Source organism: Alosa alosa, chromosome 4 (assembly GCF_017589495.1).
Source record: "Alosa alosa isolate M-15738 ecotype Scorff River chromosome 4, AALO_Geno_1.1, whole genome shotgun sequence".
Lineage (NCBI taxonomy): Eukaryota > Metazoa > Chordata > Actinopteri > Clupeiformes > Clupeidae > Alosa > Alosa alosa.
The window spans coordinates 25,234,125-25,256,559 of NC_063192.1; the positions used below are offsets into that span (position 1 = coordinate 25,234,125).

Here is a 22,435-nt window from a genome sequence, read left to right on the forward strand (position 1 = left end):
ACACACACACACACACACACACACACACACACACACACACACACACACACAAACACACACACACACACACACACTGCTACTCAGTTATCCTCCCTTTTCATCAGCTGTGGATTTGTTATGCTTTACATTACAGTTTGGATCAGAATGAAGCTTGACCTTTTGTCAATGGGAGGATATCTGTGACTTCTCACACACTGCAAAAGTGTAATCTTGCCATCTTAATTAGTGCCTGGCCACAACTGAGTCTTTTGAGTCATCTCCCAAATATGTACTGATGTATATAGTGATTTGGTCAGAAATGGATGACATTTATCCTCATTAACCCCCACCCTCATAAAATGTTTTGTTGTTGTTTGTAAAAAGCTTGTAAAAATCTCGGTCAGGGCCACGCGCTGCTGGCGGGCAGACGTAGGGGCACACCTGGGCACAGCCGTCTCCGCTGGACTGGGCTTACCTTGCGCTTGTGCTCCTCCTCCTCCTGCATCTTGACCTGCAGCTTGCGCACCATCACCTGCCGCTTCCACTCGGGGATGGCGCGGCCCTGCTCGTCGTGGGTGGGCACCAGCGCCTCCACGTCCACCAGGCTGGTCTTGCGCTGCTGCCCCGAGCCCGCCGTGCCGTTGACCGTCGGCGGCAGCTGCTCGCAGCTGGGGGAGGACGTCAGGCCCTTGGCCGCAGAGGACGAGCTGGAAGAGCTGGCATGGCTGGGGGTGGGAGTAGGAGAGTTGGAAGGGGGCGGGGACGGGGAGGAGGGCTTTGCTGATTGGGCGGCGCGGGTCTGAGGCGGCGATGTCGGGCTGTCAGGCTGGAACAGGATTGGACAGGAAAAAAGTGTCAGGTTGAGTGTCTAAATGCCACATGAATATCTGCACGGTCAAAGACTGATTAAGAGCTTGAAAGAAATGCAATGATGAGACACAAGAAGCAAAGTGAGACAAATGGAGGTTAACAGCCATCCAACAGTGAGTTTTACACCCAGTAAGAAAGCACAGAAAATGCATTAATAGAGTGACCTGAATCTGTGAGAATCAAGAGAATCTGACTGTTCTTGATTAGTCATGATTAAAGAAATGGCAAGTTTAAAGTGACACTTGAGAAAGGGGGAAAAAAGTGTGAGTAGTGGCTAACGAACCTGATTAGTAATTTAATACGGCAAATGTCTTTTTGATTGGAATAACTGGATGCATACATTGTAACAAAAGAAAAAATTACCCTCTCAGATAATCGTCTCTGGTTAATATACCGCTTCCCCTGTTAATTGAAATTGAAGATAAATTGTCTTTAGAAATGTTACCTCTGAGTTATCAGTAATGATGACAGTGAAACTTCCAGCTGGTGCACTGATGTCAAATTAATCACGCAACGCGACCCTTTTGTTGTGTGAGCAGCCTTGGTGACGGCTCACTGGGTTCATGTGCTCACGCTGTAGGGACTGAGGGCCAACTCAGCTTCAAATTCTGTGATGAGTTAAGCTATACAATCTGTGCTGTGTTCACAGATCCTAATGTTTCTAAAAAGTCTAAATGATGGAGTGGAATGATGCAGCTCAGTCTCATCATCTTAGTAGGAAAACAGCCAAATATACCACTATAATATACCACTGTTGCCATGATAAATACTGAACTAAATGGATGGAGGAATGAAAGCCAGGGCCGAGACAAGCCTTAAGGGATTGGATCTGACTAGGCTCTCACACTGTCACATAGCTTTGTGGGATATACTGATGACTTCATGCGGACCTCTTATGTCAGTATCTAAGGAGGCAAACCTGGTTGGCATGACAAATAAACAGCAGTCATCTGGTCAGCTCTAAGCAAACCCATTCTGCTGAGGTCACCCTGTGCTGCCCAGCCTGTCCAACGTCATTCGGTGAGCTCCCAGCTCCGCGCTGTTCAAATACTGTTAGCAGCTACGCTAGGCTTATTTGCACAGACTTAAGCAATCCATTCATAACTCCATCAAATCCATCAGTTTCATCAGTGCACTCAATCTTCCCATTCTCTCTATTCAGCTATTCAGCTGAACAGTTCATGTTTGTGCTTTAGCTCATTGTTCTGTCCATTCCTGCCTCATTTGGGATTTACCTCATCCACTTTAAACATACTAATTCACCCAAGTATTGAATGTGCATGTAAGCGTATATGTATTTACTGTGTGTGTGTTTGTGTGCTTGTGTGTGTGTGTGTGTGTGTGTGTGTGTGTGTGTGTGTGTGTGTGTGTGTGTGTGTGTGTGTGTGTAGCAGGACCTACATTGGGGCCTCCTGGGCCACTGTTGGAGAAGACGGTGGTGTATCCTTTGCTCTGGGGCGTTGGCTTCAGGCTCTTCCCCGCTTTAATTTCAGCCAACAGCTCTGTATTGTCACCAGTGGGGGACATCATGTTGAAGGATTTCGAACCTGAGACAAAAGATGGAGGGGAAAGTGAGCCCAAGAGCGCGCGAGAGAGAGGGAGAGAGAGAGAGGGGGAAAGAGAGGGAATGAAAGAGAGTGCCTGGCCCGCTGACTGACAGCACTGGACAGAAAGAAGCGCCACGCGGTTAAATATTTCATCCGTCCGGCCGAGGGTGATGGGGGACAAGGACAGAGCACCAAACAAATGGCACAATAGTGCGCCTACACATACACAGCCACATCACACAGTTAATGACCGGTATCTGTTACCGGGGCACGAGAGGAGCAGCAGAATATATAATCCCTTTCAAAGTTAAACAGGAGGTGAAGTCCATAACGCGCCTCCACATATTATTTTCTGACACACACACACAATGCAAACTAATGGAAAGAGAGCAAAACTCAATATGTCAGTTGAATTTCAGTTGAATTTGAGGTGGCAGTGATGCGTAAGTCTGATGCCGATTAACCATTTTAAAAATATAATCGCCTTGGACTTTTCCAGAATAGACTGTAATAAAGGACACTGCCACACGCTTCCAAATCATAATCTGCTTATGCATAACAGTGCTCTGAAATCTGGCTTTATTCAGTGTTAATTTATAATTCTCACAACAAAAGGCACTTGTTTCACAATTCAGCACACCATGAAACATAGAACACTGCTAAACTGTTCCTATGAAAATACTGACATACACAAGTATCGCTTTACCTCAGTCTTACTGTCTAAGAACTTTTAATACGTATTTCAACACCACAAACTCCCTCATCAAGGAAGGCAGAACACAATCTTGGAACCAAGAACTGAGGCATTGCATGCCCATATTCGATTCCATAACATTTAACAATGAATAACTCAAATTAAAAACAGCACAAAGAGAATAAGCTGGACTAGACCCGCCAGTCATATATAATGCATATATCAATAGTAAAGTACGTCACACAGCTAGGCTACCTGAGGTCAGAAAACAGGTGCTATCAGAGACTGAACAAACACTTGACAGTACACAGCATCTCTCTGCATCTCCTGCTTACATCACACTGAATGACTTTCATTTCAAACACAAAAAGTTTAGATTTAGTTGAAAGCAGACAGATACATCACCTGTTGCTGTTACTGGATATCTCCTGTGTTTTTTTTCCTTTTTCAAAAAAAGACACCCTTGCACACTCAACGCTCTATCGATGCATCATTCCTGCCTTCATACCTGAGGAGAGATCTTCTTAGCGTCAAGCAATGGCACCACACTGACTGCTTCACTGCCTGGCTGCCCTCTCTCACTCCCTCCCTCTCTGTCTCATTTCCTCACGCCCTCTCTCCCTCTCTTCCCCTCTCCCTCTCCCTCTCTCTCACCCAGTCCCCTGCATCTATGGGCTGAGCGGGTGAGAGTAACTCTTAAAGGCCCGGTGCAGTTAGGGGAACTCTAAAGGAATCAGTGGTAATTGACAGTGACAGAGAACGGCTGCCAAATTGGGAATGGATTTAAGTCCAGGCTTTCACCCCCCTCTCGGTTCTTTTCTCTCTCTCTCTCTCTCTCTCTCTCTCTCTCTCTCTCTCTCTCTCTCTCTCTCTCTCTCTCACACACACACACACACAGGGGACAGTGCCACTGTTCGCCCTGGGATTAAGAAAGAGTTCACACACACACACACACACAAACATACTCGCACTCACACACAAATGCACACAAACACACACACATACGTACACACACACACACACATACGCACACAAAGTAAACAAGCAGTAAGCAATGTGGCCAAACACACATTATCACAAAACACCAACCATCAAGAGAGTTGCCAGGCACACAAACTCCACGCAAACTTTTGCAGAGCCCGATGACACAACCAACATTCCTACTTCTATCAACATCTACAAACCATTTTGTGTTGGAACACACAGAAAGTTACTCTACAGGTTGGAGCCAATTTGGCTTCAAAGTATTTAGTGTGTATATTAGGGCTGCAACTAACGATTGGCTTCACTGTTGGTTAATCTGTTGATTATTTTCAAGATTAGTTAATGGATAAAATGTCAGAAAATGGTGATAAACAGGTGTTCCTCTAAGCCCAAGATGTTGCTCTCAAAAACCTTGTTTTGTCCACATGCCAAACCTATTTGTTCACTGTCATAAAGGAGTACGTAAAGCAGAAATATACAAGTTTAGGAAGCTGAAATCAACACATTTTGAGGCTGTTTCTTTTTAAAAAATGACCAAAACCAATGAATCGATTCCCAAAATAGTTGGCTATCAATTTGATAGTTGACAACTAACCAATTAATCGATTACTTGTTGCATCCCTAGAGGGAATCAACTCAATTATTTCAAAAACATAGATTATGGCCCTTGAATCATTGTCATCATCATCGTCTCCTATGGTTTATGTACTGTATATCAAGAATCTATATAATGTCCTCAATTGATCATCTTCCTACCACAACCTAGACCTCCCCTACCGTCAGGGTTCAGCTCCGAGGAGATGGTCATGGCCAGCCTTGGGTCTGCCCTGGTGGCCATCCCGGGTGAGTCGGAGCAGAGCGAGACGGATGGGAACAGCGGCATGGTCCTCGGTGCAGATGTGCCTGTGCTGTGTTGTGCTGTGCTTTGGCGCGCAGCCGCGAGGCCAGCTTTAAGGTGTGGGCGTGAGCCAGAGAGTCCGGCCGTACCAGGTGGCTGGGAGGAGGAGCGCCTCGGACAGGTGAACCTTGCCCAGCCGGGCAGGTCAATGGGTGGGGAGCCAAAAGGCTCACCGCTGAAACTACTTGCCATTCAAGGCTGGCCTTTCTAAATCTTCAGTTTTTCTTTTACTCAGTCAACATTAACAAGAATGTCAACACTAACTTCACACAGGCCTTCTCCCATAGAGAAGGACACTGCCGTCACCTATAGAGGCCATAGTGGTCTCTTTCATATTTTTCCATATTTAGTCTTTTTCCTTCCTCCTCATTCTGACTGCTGAGGATACAGTTTTTCTCAGTCGCTTTGGTGCTTTTTCAGATCAGAATGAAATAGTTCAACCTCCACAACATTTAGTCATTTGTGCACATCATAGTAGCAATTTCTCCTTCCTCTGAACAAATTGCAAATACTTTTGGACATGTATCAGTTGCTTTCATACAATTCTCTGCTGTTTTTTAACATTATCATTTGCTTATGTCATGTCAGTCAAAATTAACTAAACCTATGAATGCTGAATAGTCGTTCCCAATAAAACTAATAGTCTTCATTTCATTGCTTGAGTCATTACATACAAAATTGTTGAACTAGTTATCAAATTCTGTCACAATGCTGTAGAATTGCAAAGAGCATACAGTAAAAATGTACATATTCAGTGTCTTGTACTCACTTACTCACCTAACTACAGCAATGTGTAACTTTACTGTAGTTTTTAAATGGCTGTGCAAGTGCTGTATAGTGCTGTCTTGAGCATGTTCAGGTAGTGTCACCGAGTTCTGACCTTTTTTTGCATTGGAAAACACTGAGAGAACTGTCATAATGATAACATGACAAAGCCATTTGACTATCTTGTTCATAAACGATGGTGTCAAGACTTCTAATTTTGATGACACTGACAGTTTAATTGACATGAATACCTGCTTTTGAGGAATGGACTATCCATTTTGAGCAAGTGACATGCTTTTGCAGGTCATCCACTATGTTTTGCAGTTTGCACTAATTGTTTTGAGAATTGCACTAACTGCTGTGCAAATGTTAATAGTGATGTGAGAAAAGCACCAAAGCGACTGAGAAAAACTGTAAAAAGAGAGTGCTGGGTGGTATAGAAAACTGGGGGACTCCGCCCACTCCCAGTACCATTCTGCCTTTTCCCTGTTCCCTATATGAACATGTATATGAGGATATGACACAGGAGTGATGGATGATTATGGGAAAGAGAGGGGGGACTCTCCCTGCCCAAGAAACCCAGTGGAGGTAGGGGTGTGTATGGATACTCACTCTTCATCTGCCTGAAGGACTCCGGAGCAGGTGTGGAGGGGAGCAGGTGAGCAGAAGACACATCCCCTCCTTCAGGACAGGTGGAGGACAAGGACACATATAAAAACAAACAAGAGAAGAAAGGGAGAGACGAGAGAAGCAGAGGAGAGGAAGAGAGAGGGGGAGAGTGGAGGAGATCAAAGAGGAGACAGGAGGACATGAGGCGAGAAGAAAAGAGAGTGACAGTGAAGAGCACAGGGAGATAAAGAAGAGTCAAAGTGGGGGTGGGGGGGGGCCCACATGATAAAATGAGAGAACAGCAGAGGAGAGATAGTGGAAGAAAGGAACACAGGAAAGGAGAAAAGAAAAACAATATAGAACAAATCAGAGAGAGGGGGAAAGGAAGAAAGAGAGATAGACAGATAGACAGACAGAGAGACAGAGAAAGACAGATAGACAGAGACAAGGAAAGAGAGATAGACAGAGACAAGGAAAGAGAGATAGAGACAAGGAAAGAGAGATAGACAGTCAGAAAGACAGAGAAAGAGAGAGATAGACAGACAAAGATAGAGATAGACAGACAGAGAGACAGAGAAAGAGAGAGATAGACAGACAAAGATAGAGATAGACAGACAGAGAGACAGAGAAAGAGAGAGACGGAGGGCAAACAGAGGAGGAAGTGAAGAGGTGGAATGTAAACAGACAGACAGGTGTTCCAGTCAGAGGAAGAGAGCGTGGAGGGGATGACAGGTGGGTGAATAGGATAAAAGGGTTGTTCCGCACACACAAGGAAAGGACAGAGAGGAGAGAAGAGAAGAGAGCAGAGCAGATCAGACAGAATGGAACAGCATGCCAGTTAGTGAATGACAGCACACACCCCCCCCCCATTCAAACAATGCACACGCTGAACAAGGCAAATAGGATGGTCCTGGACAAGACACAGTGAAATACTGTTCATACTGCACTAGAGAGCACACCGCATTCTGAGACTGCGGATTCAATAATGGTGTGGTCGTTAGGCGGTTTTACAAACTAACCTCTAAATTAAAAAGGCCTCAAGGACACATACACACACACACACACACACACACACACACACACACACACACACACAAACACACACACACACACAATGTTTTAGTAATCCACAAGACACGTTTGACTTCTGACTTAGTTCTGACTGTTGTAAAATACATCATAAAATCCCTGTAAAAGTCAAGTAACCTTGACAATGAAAGCAATGCAGGTTAATTTGTTTAAATAGCAATTCACATATTGAGACATGAATCAGCATCATGCTCATCAGAGCTCCAATACTGCACTTAGTTGAACAGAAAGAAACCAGTTTGGTTTTGATACAAAGTTTTACAACCCTATTTACATAACCACAATGCCCAGAATATCTAATAATATAAGTTCTTTTGCATGTTACGAATGAAGATGAGCTTTTCGAGGAAATGGGCCAATTAGGCAAATGGAAGGCTGAACCCTAAACCTGCACAGGAGGTAACGGTAGCCCCCCGGGGTATAAATTTTGGACGAGGGCAGCCAGACTCAGCTCATGTTTACCAGTCCAGCCTGGCGCAGCGTTGCCACTTCACGTCAAAGATTCACACCGTCTGCGCGCACCCAGAGACTCAGCCGCAGAGCTGCAGCACTCCTCACACACTTAGCTAACACACACACACACACACACACAGTTGGCTGTCTCTCTAGCCCCATTGGATCAACAAGCATAGCAGGCTCTAAACCACTTCAGTTTTATGTCCATGTATAATGCAAAAAGAAAATCACAGTTGTATGTAAGTGTGTATATGACATATAGATCTTGATAAATTGGTCAGGCTTTTCGAAGGCTATGGCAGGTGTCTGTCAAAGGCACAGTGCCTTTAGCTGACTGTCAATTATTTGTCCACACATTATTGGGAAAGACACAAGTGAAAGCTGGCAGGTCCTTTTGCTAAGGTTGAACACACACACACACACACACACACACACACACACACACACACACACACACACACACACACACACAAACACACAGGTGCTGAGCAGGAGCATCTGAACTACCAAAGAACTGCCACATGTGCTGAATGTCACTTTATAGGAGAAAGAATAAACTGACAGGGCACAGCAGATACAAATGATCTGATACTGAAGGGAAGAATCAAGACAAACAGTGAGCCTGGAAACATACTGCACAATAAAAGTTAGAAAGGAAAAAGTTTGCATCACTCACTTCCGGAGGAGGAGGAGGAGCGGCGCTGGCCTGAAGAGGCGTAGCCTGTGGCCGAGTACTGCGGTGGAGTGGCCGTCTCAGAGGGCAGGGGGGGAGGGGGTGGTGGAGTTGGGGTGGGGTTGCTAGGAGGCAGGGGGGAGGAGGGGAGGCTGGGGAAGTTCCTCCGCAGAACCGTTCACCGGGCTCGGACTGTTCTCTGTTGGCTCCTCCAACAGCACGGAACCCTGTTTCACAATTTTACACAATATTTACATACAAATAATAAATATATTTTTTACAAAGTGAAAGCTGGCAGGTCCTTTTGCTAAGGTTGAACACACACACACACACACACACACACACACACACAATTTCACACAATATTTACATACAAATAATAAATATATTTTTTACAAATATCCTATAACTATACAGTGTTTTTTTTACAGTATTTTGTATCATATATCATGTTTAAAATACTCTTCCTCTAAACACACCCAGTGCCGGCGTTTTTTTTGCTGATGAGCTCTTCCTGTAACGTGGGCAGGTGACAAGTCTACAACTTTGCCTTTCAAATTCCAGCACTCTCTCCAGGCACGACTGCTCCTCATTCCCAGACGCCCACTTTGAATGGAACAATCTCCCCACCCCCACCCGTGGATCTCTCCACCCCAGTAATAAGCCTTACCCTGGCCCCAACTCTTCCCAAAACACACATGTTGACTAAGGGCAGTCTTTAACAGTCTCTCCAGGGATTATTGAATCATTTAATATGATCTGAGGGGGGTGTGAGTGGGTGTGAGTGGGTGGGGGTGAGGGTGTTCCACTGGCACGAGCGAGACATCTGCCACTCCTCTCCGGAATCATCTCCTCAACTGGCATCTCCAGTCTATTATTCCCATCTGTAGCCACTCACAGTTGACACTAATCTAATAGCCCGTGACCTCTGCCCAGCCCCACCCCCGTGCCGGCACGTGGCGCTACCCCACCCCAGCTGGTGGGGCGTGGGCACTCCCCCCACCCCCTACCCCCGCCCCACACTCACGCTCCCAGCACGCTTCTGGGAGTTGGGGAGTTGTTATTAGCCTTGCTCAGGCTCCACGGCCATCTGCCCCCCGCAGGGACTGGCAGAGACGCCCCGCTGGGAGCCTAATTGGGCTCAGTGGAGATTAGACCCACCCTGCGGTGGGGCATCGGACAACACCCAGCTCCTCCTCCTCCTTCCCACACTGTTTCCCCCGGGGGGACCCACCCCTGACGCGTGCACGCTATTTGGGACGGCTCTGCTGAGAGGCTGGGACGGAGTGTCCTTGCCGTGCGTTGAGTCTAACACGGCGGCGCTGTGTTGACCTTGGCCTGCTTGGTGTCACCCATTTAGTCACTCTGTTCACCAGCATGCAAATTCAGTGTTTGGTAGTTTTTAATGTGGTTGATTGTGATGCTGCATATCTAAACATCACTGTATGGGGCTCTAATTCTGTCCACATTTGCATGTCCCTTTACTCACGAATATCACATTTCGTTTCACCTTGCGCCATTTGGAAAATGTTGTGCCACTGCTACTGCCTGCTAAAAACGCCTATAGAATCCTATGGCATTCTAGACTAAATAACCTTATTTCCTGAGGGTTTTCTGAAAACATACTAAAAATTGTCAACCGCTACCAAAATGTAATATCTAAGCCTTTGTAGCTCCTAAAACATGAAATAAAAAGCATGCTGCGCTACGCAGCATCCAGCGGGAGGGTCAATGTTGCGTCATGCAGCGCGAATGGGTTAAAAAGCAGCCGAGAGTGAGAGTGGACTGAGTGTACACAGTTGGGTGTGGGTAAGAATCTGATGGAGCTGAGGGCGTTGTCTGGGAGCGCTACAGAAACAAAGGCTATTGGCTTTACTGTGCGGCCTTACATAACAAGCTGAAGAGCACAGGTGAACGCTTCAGCACTGTTGATCTGTTCCTTTTTTGCACGCGCCAATGGTAATGTGTGTGTGGGTGTTACTGTGTAAAAGGAAGTAGAGTTTATTCTCAGCAAAAAGCTAGCAAAAATAAATAGAATATCTTTGGAATTTTAACATCATAAATTTTAAATAGTTTCAATTAAAAACGAAGAAATAAAATGAAAATGAAGTTTATTAGTCTGTTTGCAGGTTGTGCACCTCACTATACCTGACTCATACTATACGAGTTCTTGGGCCTACTTATTTAGCAGTGATATGGCAGTAATTAGCAATGTGTGTGTGTGTGTGTGTGTGTGTGTGTGTGTGTGTGTGTGTGTGTGTGTGTGTGTGTGTGTGTGTGTGTGTGTGTGTACGCGCATGCCTGTGTGGGTGTGTTTTTTCTTCTGCTCTGGCTGCATGACCAGCATCACACAGCGGATCGGTTTGCATGTTGATAGTTTAGTGTCAGATTTCCCACGCATTACATCACAACACCAATCCATCATGACTTGAATAAGCGCTACTTGATTTGCATGTGCGTGAGGTGTGTGTGCGCATGTGTGAGGTGTGTGTGTGCGCGTGCGTTAGGTGTGTGTGTGCACGCACGTGAGGTGTGTGTGTGTACGCGCGTGAGGTGTGTGTGTGCACGCGCGTGAGGTGTGTGTGTGCGCCAGATGAACCTTGTTTGTTGAAATGTTTTTCTCATTGCATCTCCTTCATTGCTCTGACTGGTTTGAGGTCTATCCAATTGCTTTTTAGAGGCATTTTGATCGGTGTCTATTGGTGACGCCCCTTGGAATGGGAGGCGAATTAACCTTGTCCAGACCCAATTTCAATTGAGATAAGTTCTGGTGCTAACCAGGCTAGTCTAAACCTGTAACGTACTTCCATCAATGTTTGAGTGTGTGTGTGTGTGTGTGTGTTAAGAGGCTTTATTCCTAATTTCCCATCACTGCCCATGTTCCATTGGGTGACTCATCATTTACCTCCTCGGGGGGCATGTGTGTGTGTGTGTGTGTGTGTGTGTGTGTGTGTGTGTGTGTGTGTGTGTGTGTGTGTGTGTGTGTGTGTGTGTGTGTGTGTGAATGTATGTATGTGTGTGTGTGTGTGTGTGTGTATGTGTGTGTGTGTGTGTATTCATATGTCTTTGTGTGTGTGTGTGTGTGTGTGTGTGTGTGTGTGTGTGTGTGTGTGTGTGTGTGTGTGTGTGTGTGTGGGCATGTGTGTGTGTGTGTGTGGGCATGTGTGTGTGTGTGTGTGTGTGTGTGTGTGTGTGTGTGCGTTTACCTCCTCGTTGGGGGCCATGCTCCTGGTGGCACGGGGTTCAGTTGAGTCACTGCCCAGGGCCTTGTAGTAGTCCCCTGTGCTGGGCTGCTTATTGAAGCTTCTGTGGGTAGATTTGTTGGAGTTTAACCCAACTTCAGACATTTGAATCAAAAGGGGGTTGTCTCATTCCACCAGCCTGCAGCTGCATGGGGGAGGGAGATACAAGGCGACTGTGTGAGAGGAGGATTTTAGCTTTGACCTCAATTTGGTGAGAGATTTTTGATGAAAACAGAGGGCTGTTAGGTCACTTTCCCAATGCTTGTGGTGAGCTTGACCTTAGAGAACCTTCTGTGGGTAGATTTGCTCGAAACAATTCTTAATCCAACTTCAGACATTTGAATCAAAAGGGGATTAACACATTCCACCAGTTTTACTTTCCAGAAAGTCTGATACAAGACGCTGTTTACAGATTCACAATACATGACTGCCTCTCTTCTTTAGTTTCTTCATATTAGTCTCAAGTTATTAGACCCGCATTAGGCCCGGATAGATTTTGCTTTGTACAGTGTAAACACACTCTCAAAGGTGAATGATGAATGTTTATGACTACTTGAGCCATATAAAATTACATGTGTGATAAGTTTATGCAAATAGCAACAGAGTTGTGCAAGCCATGCCTCAGCGCCTTATAGAGATTTCCATAATTGGACCCATGTGATCGAGGGAAGATTTGCTCAAAGCCACGAGGAAACAAAAAGACTTTTCACTGCTGAGCTTGGGCTGAACTTCACCGTTAGAGCGGCCAAAACCCACTGTCACGTGCGGGTCATCCTGCTCATGGCCAGGGGGTGAGGGGTTGATTTGAGTGTGGGCCTGTGTTAAGTGTGCTTGTGCCTGTGAAAGCGTGCAGTGTTCTTATATTTGCATATGTACATGTGTGTGTGTGTGTGTGTGTGTGTGTGTGTGTGTGTGTGTGTGTGTGTGTGTGTGTGTGTGTGTGTGTGTGTGTGTGTATGTGTGCTCAGTTCCAAACACCACCTGCCAGTGTGTGAGACCCCGGCTGTTGGTGACCCTATTGTTCTCCAGTTTTACTTTGCGTTTAAAACATATTTTAGCACAGGGTTTTTTGACCCTGACAAGTGGTGTGTTGAAACGTTGTTTTGCACTGACCAAAAAATACTGCAAGATTATCAGTTTGCTCCAGTCTCCTCTTCTATCTTAATAGTATGTCTTACCACTGTGTAGCACCTGATTGCACAGTTCAACACGATGATGCGTGGAGTATCCAATTTTTACTATATTTTAAATGGTTCAGACAATTGCATTTGCATTGCATTTGATTAGGCCTTTCACATTTGCATCATGAATAGAAATAAGAAAGGTCTGTACCTGGTAGTTGAAAATAACAATATTGTCTGTCAAAAAGTTTTGACACAGGGAAATATTTACTATAGTGTGGGGTTTCATTCCAGTGGTATAGAGACAGATTAAGAAGAATTCCCAAATAGTTCTATCTTTCCACCACAGGTTATTCTAAAGTTTTATATTTGTGCCTGGAGCTGCTGTTTTAACTAATGCAAATTAATTTGCATGGACACACAGCCTTTTGAGTGCCCTGTGGCAGTCTATAGGTTGTTATAGGTTGTTACACTGTTCAGAGGCTCTATAGAGGCAAGTAAAAATAAACTTTGTTTGCTCAAACATTACAAGATAAAATGGACACCTACACATCCAAGTAGAAATTTAGTAATAAAACCAAAATATTTCATTCATTTCAATCAGATATGGTACACTGGATCCATGTCAAGGATCCTGATTTTATCAGTGGTATAGAGTTTTAGAAAGGTGGCTTTAAACATTTCAGTAGTGGTTTAAATTTCAATGGCAGAGTGAGACATATTCCCAAATAACAGGTCAGTAATAGCTCCAGGCGCCACAGATTAATATCCTTTTCTGAAGTGCGGGCCCCCTTGGGCCTTTGTCCTCCCATGGAGCCATTGTTGACTCATTGTTCTCATCAAAGGCCCGCTTCCCAATGGACATGTCATATGAGAAGGGGAGGGACTGGCGTTTTGATTGCCACTCTCCAGGGAAACGGCTGTCTGAATGCCCTCGCTATCTGACCTTCCTTCACGACAGCTGCCCGACCATCTTCCACCGCCTAAGGCCTGTACAACATCACTGGTGCCTTCTAAAGCTCTCACCGTCGTTTTAATCCCCAGCATCATATACTCATCATGACCTTTATTCATCTTTAGACACTTTCAACAAACAATTCATCGACTGGTTATCAAAACAAAATGTCTTTTGTTGGGAGAACTTCAACATCTAGCATTATGAGGTTATCCAGCAAGCAAGTCACACTACACAGAAATCAGAAAGGAAATACATCTCAACTCAATTCAAATTAAGAGACCGATACTGGTTGAACCACAACACGGCTCCACATAGAAACTTCACAGAAACTCACAGAGTAGACATTCAAACACCAGTTGGTACAAGTCCATAGACGGCATCATAGGGCAAAACTTCATAATACTCTCATTACAAGATCATGTCTGTCCCCTCCCCCACACTGAACAACCCTTTGCACCTCAAAACAGATCCTCTCTCCACAAGTGGCATCTCCATCAGATTCCTACCTTACCCCCTCAGATGATGGGTCCACCGCGATGCCTCCTCCACCGGATCAGCCAAGCAGCCAAGCCTGGAGATGCAGCTCAGCCTTGCTCCTCTCAGCACACCACAGACCAGAGCAGCACAGGACAGCACAGCACAGCACAGGACCGGTGTCACCAGATCCTCGCGACTCTCAGCATGTGTCACTCTACCTGGCCTCTCCCTTTACCCAGCAGCACCTCATCAATAAAAGAAACACCCTACCGCTCCTCCACCGCCACGGTGACATCACCACTCTCGCGACAACCAATCAGAGCGCAGGGAGCCCACACGGAGGCCCTCTTATGCAAAGCGGAGCCACAGGAGAGAGGCGGGCACTGGCCAAGGCCGTCGGGGATCGGGTGGCAGTGGACTGCAGATTACTTTATACGGCTGAGGGAGGGGGGGTTGGAGTGGGATTGTGGTTACTCCTAGTGCCGGTGAGGGTGAGCTAGGGGGGAGATATGCTTGTGAGTACCGTGGGCTAACATTTCATCAGCCTGCGTGGATGAAAAAGCCTTGTGGAGATCAGGACGATAGACCTGTGGTGAATGCATGATGTGATGAACTGATAGAGAAGTTATATGGGGGTTTGAATGGCCAAGTAAACTAGCCCAATCATGCTAAATGCACTGTGTGCTCGGGTCATGGGTGCTGTATCGGATACAGTGCAGATCATTGTCCAAAGGGCTTCCTTTCTCCAACACGAGAATGTCAACAACGGGTGTCATCTCAGTATGTTTGTTTTGTGGCCATTTTGTGTATCTGTCCTTTAAAACAGTGATGGGGGAAGTGTAAACACTGATGATGGGGCTAAACTGAGTCAGCGTCAAACTGGAGCCAGAGAGCTCCGTGCGTGGTGGCCTGGGTGTGTGGTTACCAAGGCGCTAGTGTTTCTATGGCGCCCAGCGAGGTAGATTGTTTTCCCCTTGGTATGGTGGATCACTGTTCAGGTGCTTTCTCCTCTACCCCCTCACCCCCTATTCAACACAATTACAGAGGATCTGTGGGTCACCCTGGGGATAAGCTTGTGCTGTCACTGTTAATGAGGGCCAATCATCCCATCACACACACACACATGAACATACACCCCCCCCCCCTCACACACACACACACACACCTGAGACAGAGCTGGTGATATCTCTCTCTCTCTTTCCCTTTCTAAGCCAGTGGCAGTCACACAGACAAGAAGTGGGGTTCGGAGTAGATTTTCCAGAACAATCTTTTGGGTAATTAGTTATAACATGGTACTGCCGTCGGCACAGGCTGAGGATTCACATTAGTCCTTGTACTGAGTTATCAAGCCAACCAGTGCACCTCACTGAGAAGTGGACAGAACATTTGGGGAAAATATAGAGGAATAGTGTGAGAGAAAAAAATCACGCCTGGGGGTACCCTGAAATCCAGCCTGGATGTACCCTGAAAACACCTCACCCCGACAGAATCTTTTTGAATCACACTCAAAAGAGGATAAGCAACCTATTAGCTGAATGTGAATAAGTGCTTTCAGATATAACCTCCGGAGTATATGTGGAGGTTTGTCAAACGGAGGTCCTACCCTTCAGATGAGTCAGATATGATGCTAACCTGCGGACCTTATACTGTCTAAAATCAGAACAAAATTTCTCTACTGAATGAGAGAAACACTATTTTTCTGCCAAATTACCACACGATCACTTGCTAAGCTTGCTAAGAACACATTGAACAGGTATTGCATAGGTATCCTTTGGGACGTTAAGTCAACTATAAACAGTGGTTGCTGTCCTGCCTGATAAAGTGAACCCTGCGGCCAGAAAACAGCTGAACCTGAATCTCCACTTTATCTACACAATGACATCGCTCCCCACAGAGCAAGACCTTTCAAAGGCCTGCACCAAGCCGCAGCTTAATTAGTGAAATTAACTATCAGATGTAGCGCTTCTATAATGAGGACCCTCATTAAGCTGTGTGGAGCACAATAACAATATTGTGTGTGTGGAGCCGTGCTCTGGGGTGGTTGTCACTCTCTTGTCCCCCCCACTCTCTCATTAGGGCACTGGAGATCTGGCCCCATCCCCCCTCCTATTCTCAAACTCTCCCCTGACCGCCAGTGCTGCGGCCCTCATCCAAACTGAGGATGGTGCATGCCATTTTACCTCGTTAACACTACTAGCGTCTGCTGACATTCCTGGCCTCAAATATGCACCCAAACAGAAAAGAGCGATTGAGATGAGCGTGGCTGGCTACTGCGGGCTTCATTAGACAGAAACAAAATGATTCCGAGATCGGTCTGTCAACCTGAGTCGGGTAAATAATTTTAGCACTAATCATAGCTTACAAAGATGTCAAAGCACCCTATGTGTATCTTTGTATGTATACAGTTGGTTTTCATGTCTCAGCCTGGCCTGCTTTTCACGCTGAGAGCAAAGGCTTCAGGTAACCTACGCAGGTACTGCAGAGGGCTGGAGGCCTGGTTTTCTTATTGTCAGATCAATTACGTTTAATTAGACTGCCGGCCATGCAGCAAACGTCTCTGAGCTCCTCTGCCCCCATGAGAATTACTTGATACAACTGAGTGCAATTTGAGAGTACTGAACCTTGAGAGAAACAATGTCTATACATACCACATACATCAGAGGTTCAGTTTCATTTCATGGTCTGCAAAACAAATCTATTTGGTTTGTGTTTTCAAACATCATCACTGAAGTCATGAAACGACAACATTATTTGATCTAATATGTAATCAGCTAAACTCTACACATGATCAAAGAAGTTAAAACACCCATCATTTTGTTAGAAAGCTATCATCATACTTCAACTCATCCCTCTATCAGCTGATTCTATGTTTTCTGAAGTACAACAGAAACAAGAGAGTCTAAACATCCACCACACAACTTGTAAACACGACACCTCTCATTTGTGTATGAAATGCTGCTGAACACTATTAGGTTTGGTTCAATTTCATTCATTTATCTAGTACATTAACAACTTGATCACTGCTTTACAGAGCCCAAGACCTGAGACCCCAATCACAAACACTAAAGCTACCAATTCAAATAAGAGCTCAATGCCCTGTTACAGATACCATACCACAGCCCTCAACTGTCCCCATACCACCCTCCGTCAACTGGGTCATTGAGAGGCTGGTTTTGTGCTGCCATACACATAATCAGTGGGTTCACAGGCTTACTCTTATAGCCAGGGGTCAGTGAGTTAATCAGCCTCAGTTGGCCCACCCATGACTATGACCCTGTCAGCTGTCAGCACCGATGAGAGTAAGAGTGGACTAGCATCACCGAGGTTAATGGGCTGAGGCTGGTGAAGGAGATGTCAGGAGTGTTTGAGACCCAGAGAGCTACCGGCAAGTTAATGAAGGATTTGGCTGGAAATAGTTCAGTGAGGCAATAAATGAGGTTGCACCAATCATCGAAGTTATGAAACGCCATAAGCACCTTAATCTCGCATTCTTGTGGTAATTTCCGAGAATTCAGTTCACTTGGCCAGATTTTCCATAATATGTTCAAGGGGCATCTTCAATCACGGATTAATATTAGGAAGATGATATTTCCCACCAGCATGTGGGTTGTGACTATCAACTGATTATCGGTCGGCCGTTGTGAGTCCGTGTTGCTTTGGATGAAAGCGTCTGCTAAATATCCGTCAACTTTAACTTTAACTTCACAAATGGCATGGCATTGTTTTGAGCTGATGATAAACATACAGTATGGGTTTGTTGTAATGCCGTTTGAGTTGCACAGCGCACCTGTTTCTTAGAGCCGTCACTGTCCACGTGGCGCAGGTTGCTCTTCACCTTCAGGTACATGTCAGCAGACGGCTCCTCTGGGACATTGGGGGCTGGGAAAGACGGGGGTGGTGGAGGCCGTGAGCTCGGAGGAGGAGGTGGGGGAGGCGGGAAGGCCGGTGGGGGTGGGAGTGGCTCACTCACTCGTCCGCCATCACCCTTCGAGGTATCAGGATCCAGCATGTCCATGTAGGTTTGCATGTCTGTGATGGCCGACTCGGACGGGCCTGGAGGAGAAAACCAAGGTGCGGTCATGCAAAACGTTACTGTTGTTGAATATGGCTCAGACAAAGGTCCTCAGGTGTTTTATAATTCTTCTCAACTGTTCTGCACTTGAACTAAGATAAAAAATTAAACATACTTGTTAATGCCACTTTCACTTTAAAAAATGCATACCTCACCTGTAACTTGCCTTTGATTAAAAAAAAAACATTTGATATATGACTAATTTGTACCGTATTTTCCGGACTATAAGTCGCACCACAGTATTAGTCGCACCAGTCAAAAAAGAGTGAGAAGTCATGTAAGAGTCATGAAGAGGAAAAAAACATATATATATAAATATATATATGTTGCACCTGAGTCGCAGGACCAGCCAAACTATGAAAAAAACTGCGACTTATAGTCTTGAAAATACGGTAATTAAAAATTGAGCAATTTTGCATGCAATTACCATACAAAACTCTATGACCACATTGAAAGTAAAAAAGTAATAGGAAGCCCATACTGACCACTGTAAAGCAACATTCTAAAAGTAAGCCACTGCAGCAGAGCAGTGTAGTGTGAACTATAAGGAGCTTTTTTAGATATATTTGCAATTTGCAGTGTGGTCACATTTGGAGTGGGGCAACTATCAGAAATGGATGTGAAATCGTAAAATATGATCGATTTTAATGACAAAATACAGAGTGGTGGAGGAGATTATCTACTTCCCCTTCATGCACACATATTTTGTGTTCTTCTCCCTTCCTGCACTTCAGAGTACAACCACTAGAGGTCAGTGCTCCTGCGGTGACCCACTGGCGCGCACCTCTGACAGCATGGCTCACTCTGCGGACTTAGAAAAAGTTACACCAAAACCCTTCCACCCCAGCGAGCAGCAGCTTTCCCACCATTGTTCTGATAATAACACAGGCACATGGTGCATTAGCCCACCAAAGACAGGATGACCCACGACAACATCACACGCATGCTCTTCAAAGCAAACTCAAGACTCCATACAAGACACATGCATGGTCATGGGCCAAAGGAATTTGCATTATGTAATGATTGCATTTTCCAATGGGTAAATGATTAAATATGCAAAGTGTGCAGACACATTGCGGTGATTAGTATCTGACCAAGGACACACAAACTATACTTTGTAGTTATTTTTTCATTATTATATGTGCCCTCTTATTTACTTATTTACTTACTTTTTGTTTACTTGAATGTTATGTTTGTCTGTGGACTTAAATTGGTAAAATATGTCTTGTCTTCACCGTGGGATAGTGAGAAACGTAATTTCGATCTCTTTGTATGTCTGGAACATGTGAAGAAATTGACAATAAAGCTGAGTTTGACTTTGACTTTGACTTTGACTTTCTGTGTGGGTGTTGCTGGATTGTAAAAACATAACAGGCTGGCATCAGCTAACATCTTGTGTTGTGTTGTTACATAACTTCACTTGCACTTAAGGTCAGGAGTTCTTTAGCATGTTTAATCATGTATGTACTGCATGTTGAGTGTCTCTGTGTGGGTGATTGTATTTCATATCAATTGTACGAGTGTATATTGCATGTAGGTAGACAAATGTACATTTTCTGTAAGAGAAACACACAAATCAAATAAGTAAAAATATCTAAATATAACTAGCTGTCGTTTAACTCACTGTATGTTCCAAATAAGTTCCACTAATCCATTCCATTCCCTTATCTATATCTATATATATATATACTGTATATACCAAACCAGACTGAACTATGGATTGTCAGAAATGACACGCTCAGTGTTAATATGCTCAATGATTGTCTCTGCATATACCATATTCTCATATACTGCAACATCTGTGTGTTTATCATCTTGCTAAGCCTAGGTCATGCTGTGGGCTGTGGGCTGACCTGCGCCGGGCCGTGAGGGGGGCGAGGAGTTCCTCTTCTCTCCGGTGCTGGATTGGCTGGAGTTGGCCGAGTCGTAGTTGGACAGCGAGCTGGAGGGGGAGCCCAGGTCGAAGTGGGCCGCCGGCGCCGAGGCCGAGATGGTGGCGTTGGGGGAGGACAGGCCAGAGTCGGGATGCTGCTTGTACTCCAGGTCAGTTGAGGGGTCCCTGGACAGCACACGGTGCTCCACACTCTGTGTCAGGGAGAGAGAGCAACACAGGCATTCATGACTAGTGTGTGTGTGTGTGTGGGGGGGGGGGGTATGTTTGCAAGTGTGTTTCTGTGTATTCAACAAATTCATTGTCTGAATTCATACATTAAACAAAGAAAAAGGTACCTCATGAAAAGGTAAACATTTCAATACAGTGTTTAGCATTTTGGCAAACCTTTCCCAGGAAGTAAACCAAGGTACAAAAATAAAGTTCCTAAGACAGTCATGTGCGGTGAGCATCTGCCAGAAACAAGTGCTTTAAGGACAGTCATAGTGTCGACTTAAAAGACATTACTGTGTGACTGCAGGAACAAACGGATCCCTGACATTGATCATTGATGTTGGATATGATAACTGGTTTCCCACCACTAGCGGATCAACCCCAGACTGTGTCAGCTGGGATCAGTGGTGGCCTCCTGCCTAGAGTTCATCTCAGCCCTGATTAAGATGAGCACCTCCGTCCTGAGGCCACAGTTATAAATGTCTCGAATCTTTACGGAGATCCGCACCCTCTTTAGGAACTGGGTCCTCACAAGGTTCCTGTTTTGGCCACCTGGCACAGGTGAGCGGGCCATGGCAGGCCATATCTACACCGATGATCCAGCTGGCCCAGATGGCTGCACTCAAGGGCCTAAGCTGGCATGAGTCAAACCTAAAATATGAGCAAGTAAGCACCATTATATATCTATATTTCAATATGCCATGCAATTCCTCATTTCTGTAAGTCACTTTGAATAAAAGTGTCTGTAAATGAATGAGTTCATGCAAATGTGAAATGTGCTTTGAGTAGCATTCTAAGTGTATAATGTAAAATAACACGCAATATTGCCAGAGTTAAAATCATCAGAATATAAAAATGTGGAAAATGCCAAATATTTCTGCTAATCTGCACTGCATAAACCACAGAATGTTGAAAAAGCACAAAACCAGTCCAGATCACAGCAGATAAGGCACAGAAACTCCACACCTACCCAGTTTCATATCTTACTGGGCTAAATAAATGTCATAGCAGACGCCTGGGGACAACACAGGGAAGGTTTGGCAGGCATTTAAGGGCAACGGGCAAAAGCATTATTGTTAGCATTATTACTGACTGACACATGCATCCTTTTTAACAAGGAGAAGGTTTACAAGGAGCATTATCTCTGTGTAAGGCCAAGTTTGTCACTATCCACTAGCACACTTTCAGCAACATGTGTGCTCTTGCTTCAAAATACCCAAGTCACATGCGGCTCCACGGGACACCCAACTTCCTCACACACACACACACACACACACAAACACACACACACACACACACACACACACACACACACACACACACACACACACACACACACACACACAAACTAGGGCTGCTATTAGCTATTATTTTCATACTGCATTAATCTGTCGATAATGTTCTTGATTACTTGCAAGATACTTACAATTATTTGCTTTATCGATAACATGTCAATTGTGACAATTGTGAAACAATTGTCTGAAGAGTAAATAAAGCTTTTAGAAGCTGCAACCAGAGAAAATAATGGACACATACCAATTCCCAAAATACACACACACACACACACAGAGAAAGAGACACACACGCACAGCGCACACACACACACACACACACACACACACACACACACACCAGCTTCTATCTGCCAAAGACAAAACAGCCACCCTCCTCCTAACGAGGCACCTGTCCCAGCCATTTCCCTTGGCTCTGCACACGGATGATCATGTTTACAGCCAGGTTCCTCTGGCCTTGGCTCCCAGGCAGAAGGGGAAATAACAGAGCGTCTCATCCCTCCAGAGGAGAGACACTGCCCCCAGGCCAGACGCCACACACAGGGGAGCTGGAGATGTGGGCCTCACCTGCTCACAATCAGAGCAGAATGCGAACATAGGATTCT

General features: G+C 45.2%; 1 protein-coding gene across 1 annotated transcript in view; it reads right to left on the reverse strand.

The window, feature by feature from the left end:
* espn (espin) overlaps positions 1-22,435 on the reverse strand; it is a 58,135-nt gene that overhangs the window by 11,427 nt on the left and 24,273 nt on the right. Inside the window, 10 exon segments of the mRNA XM_048241189.1 lie at positions 455-805; positions 2,251-2,396; positions 4,852-5,156; positions 6,346-6,418; positions 8,568-8,713; positions 8,715-8,791; positions 11,771-11,901; positions 15,288-15,294; positions 18,108-18,415; positions 20,288-20,519. Coding sequence (XP_048097146.1) covers positions 455-805; positions 2,251-2,396; positions 4,852-5,156; positions 6,346-6,418; positions 8,568-8,713; positions 8,715-8,791; positions 11,771-11,901; positions 15,288-15,294; positions 18,108-18,415; positions 20,288-20,519 — 1,776 coding nt within the window.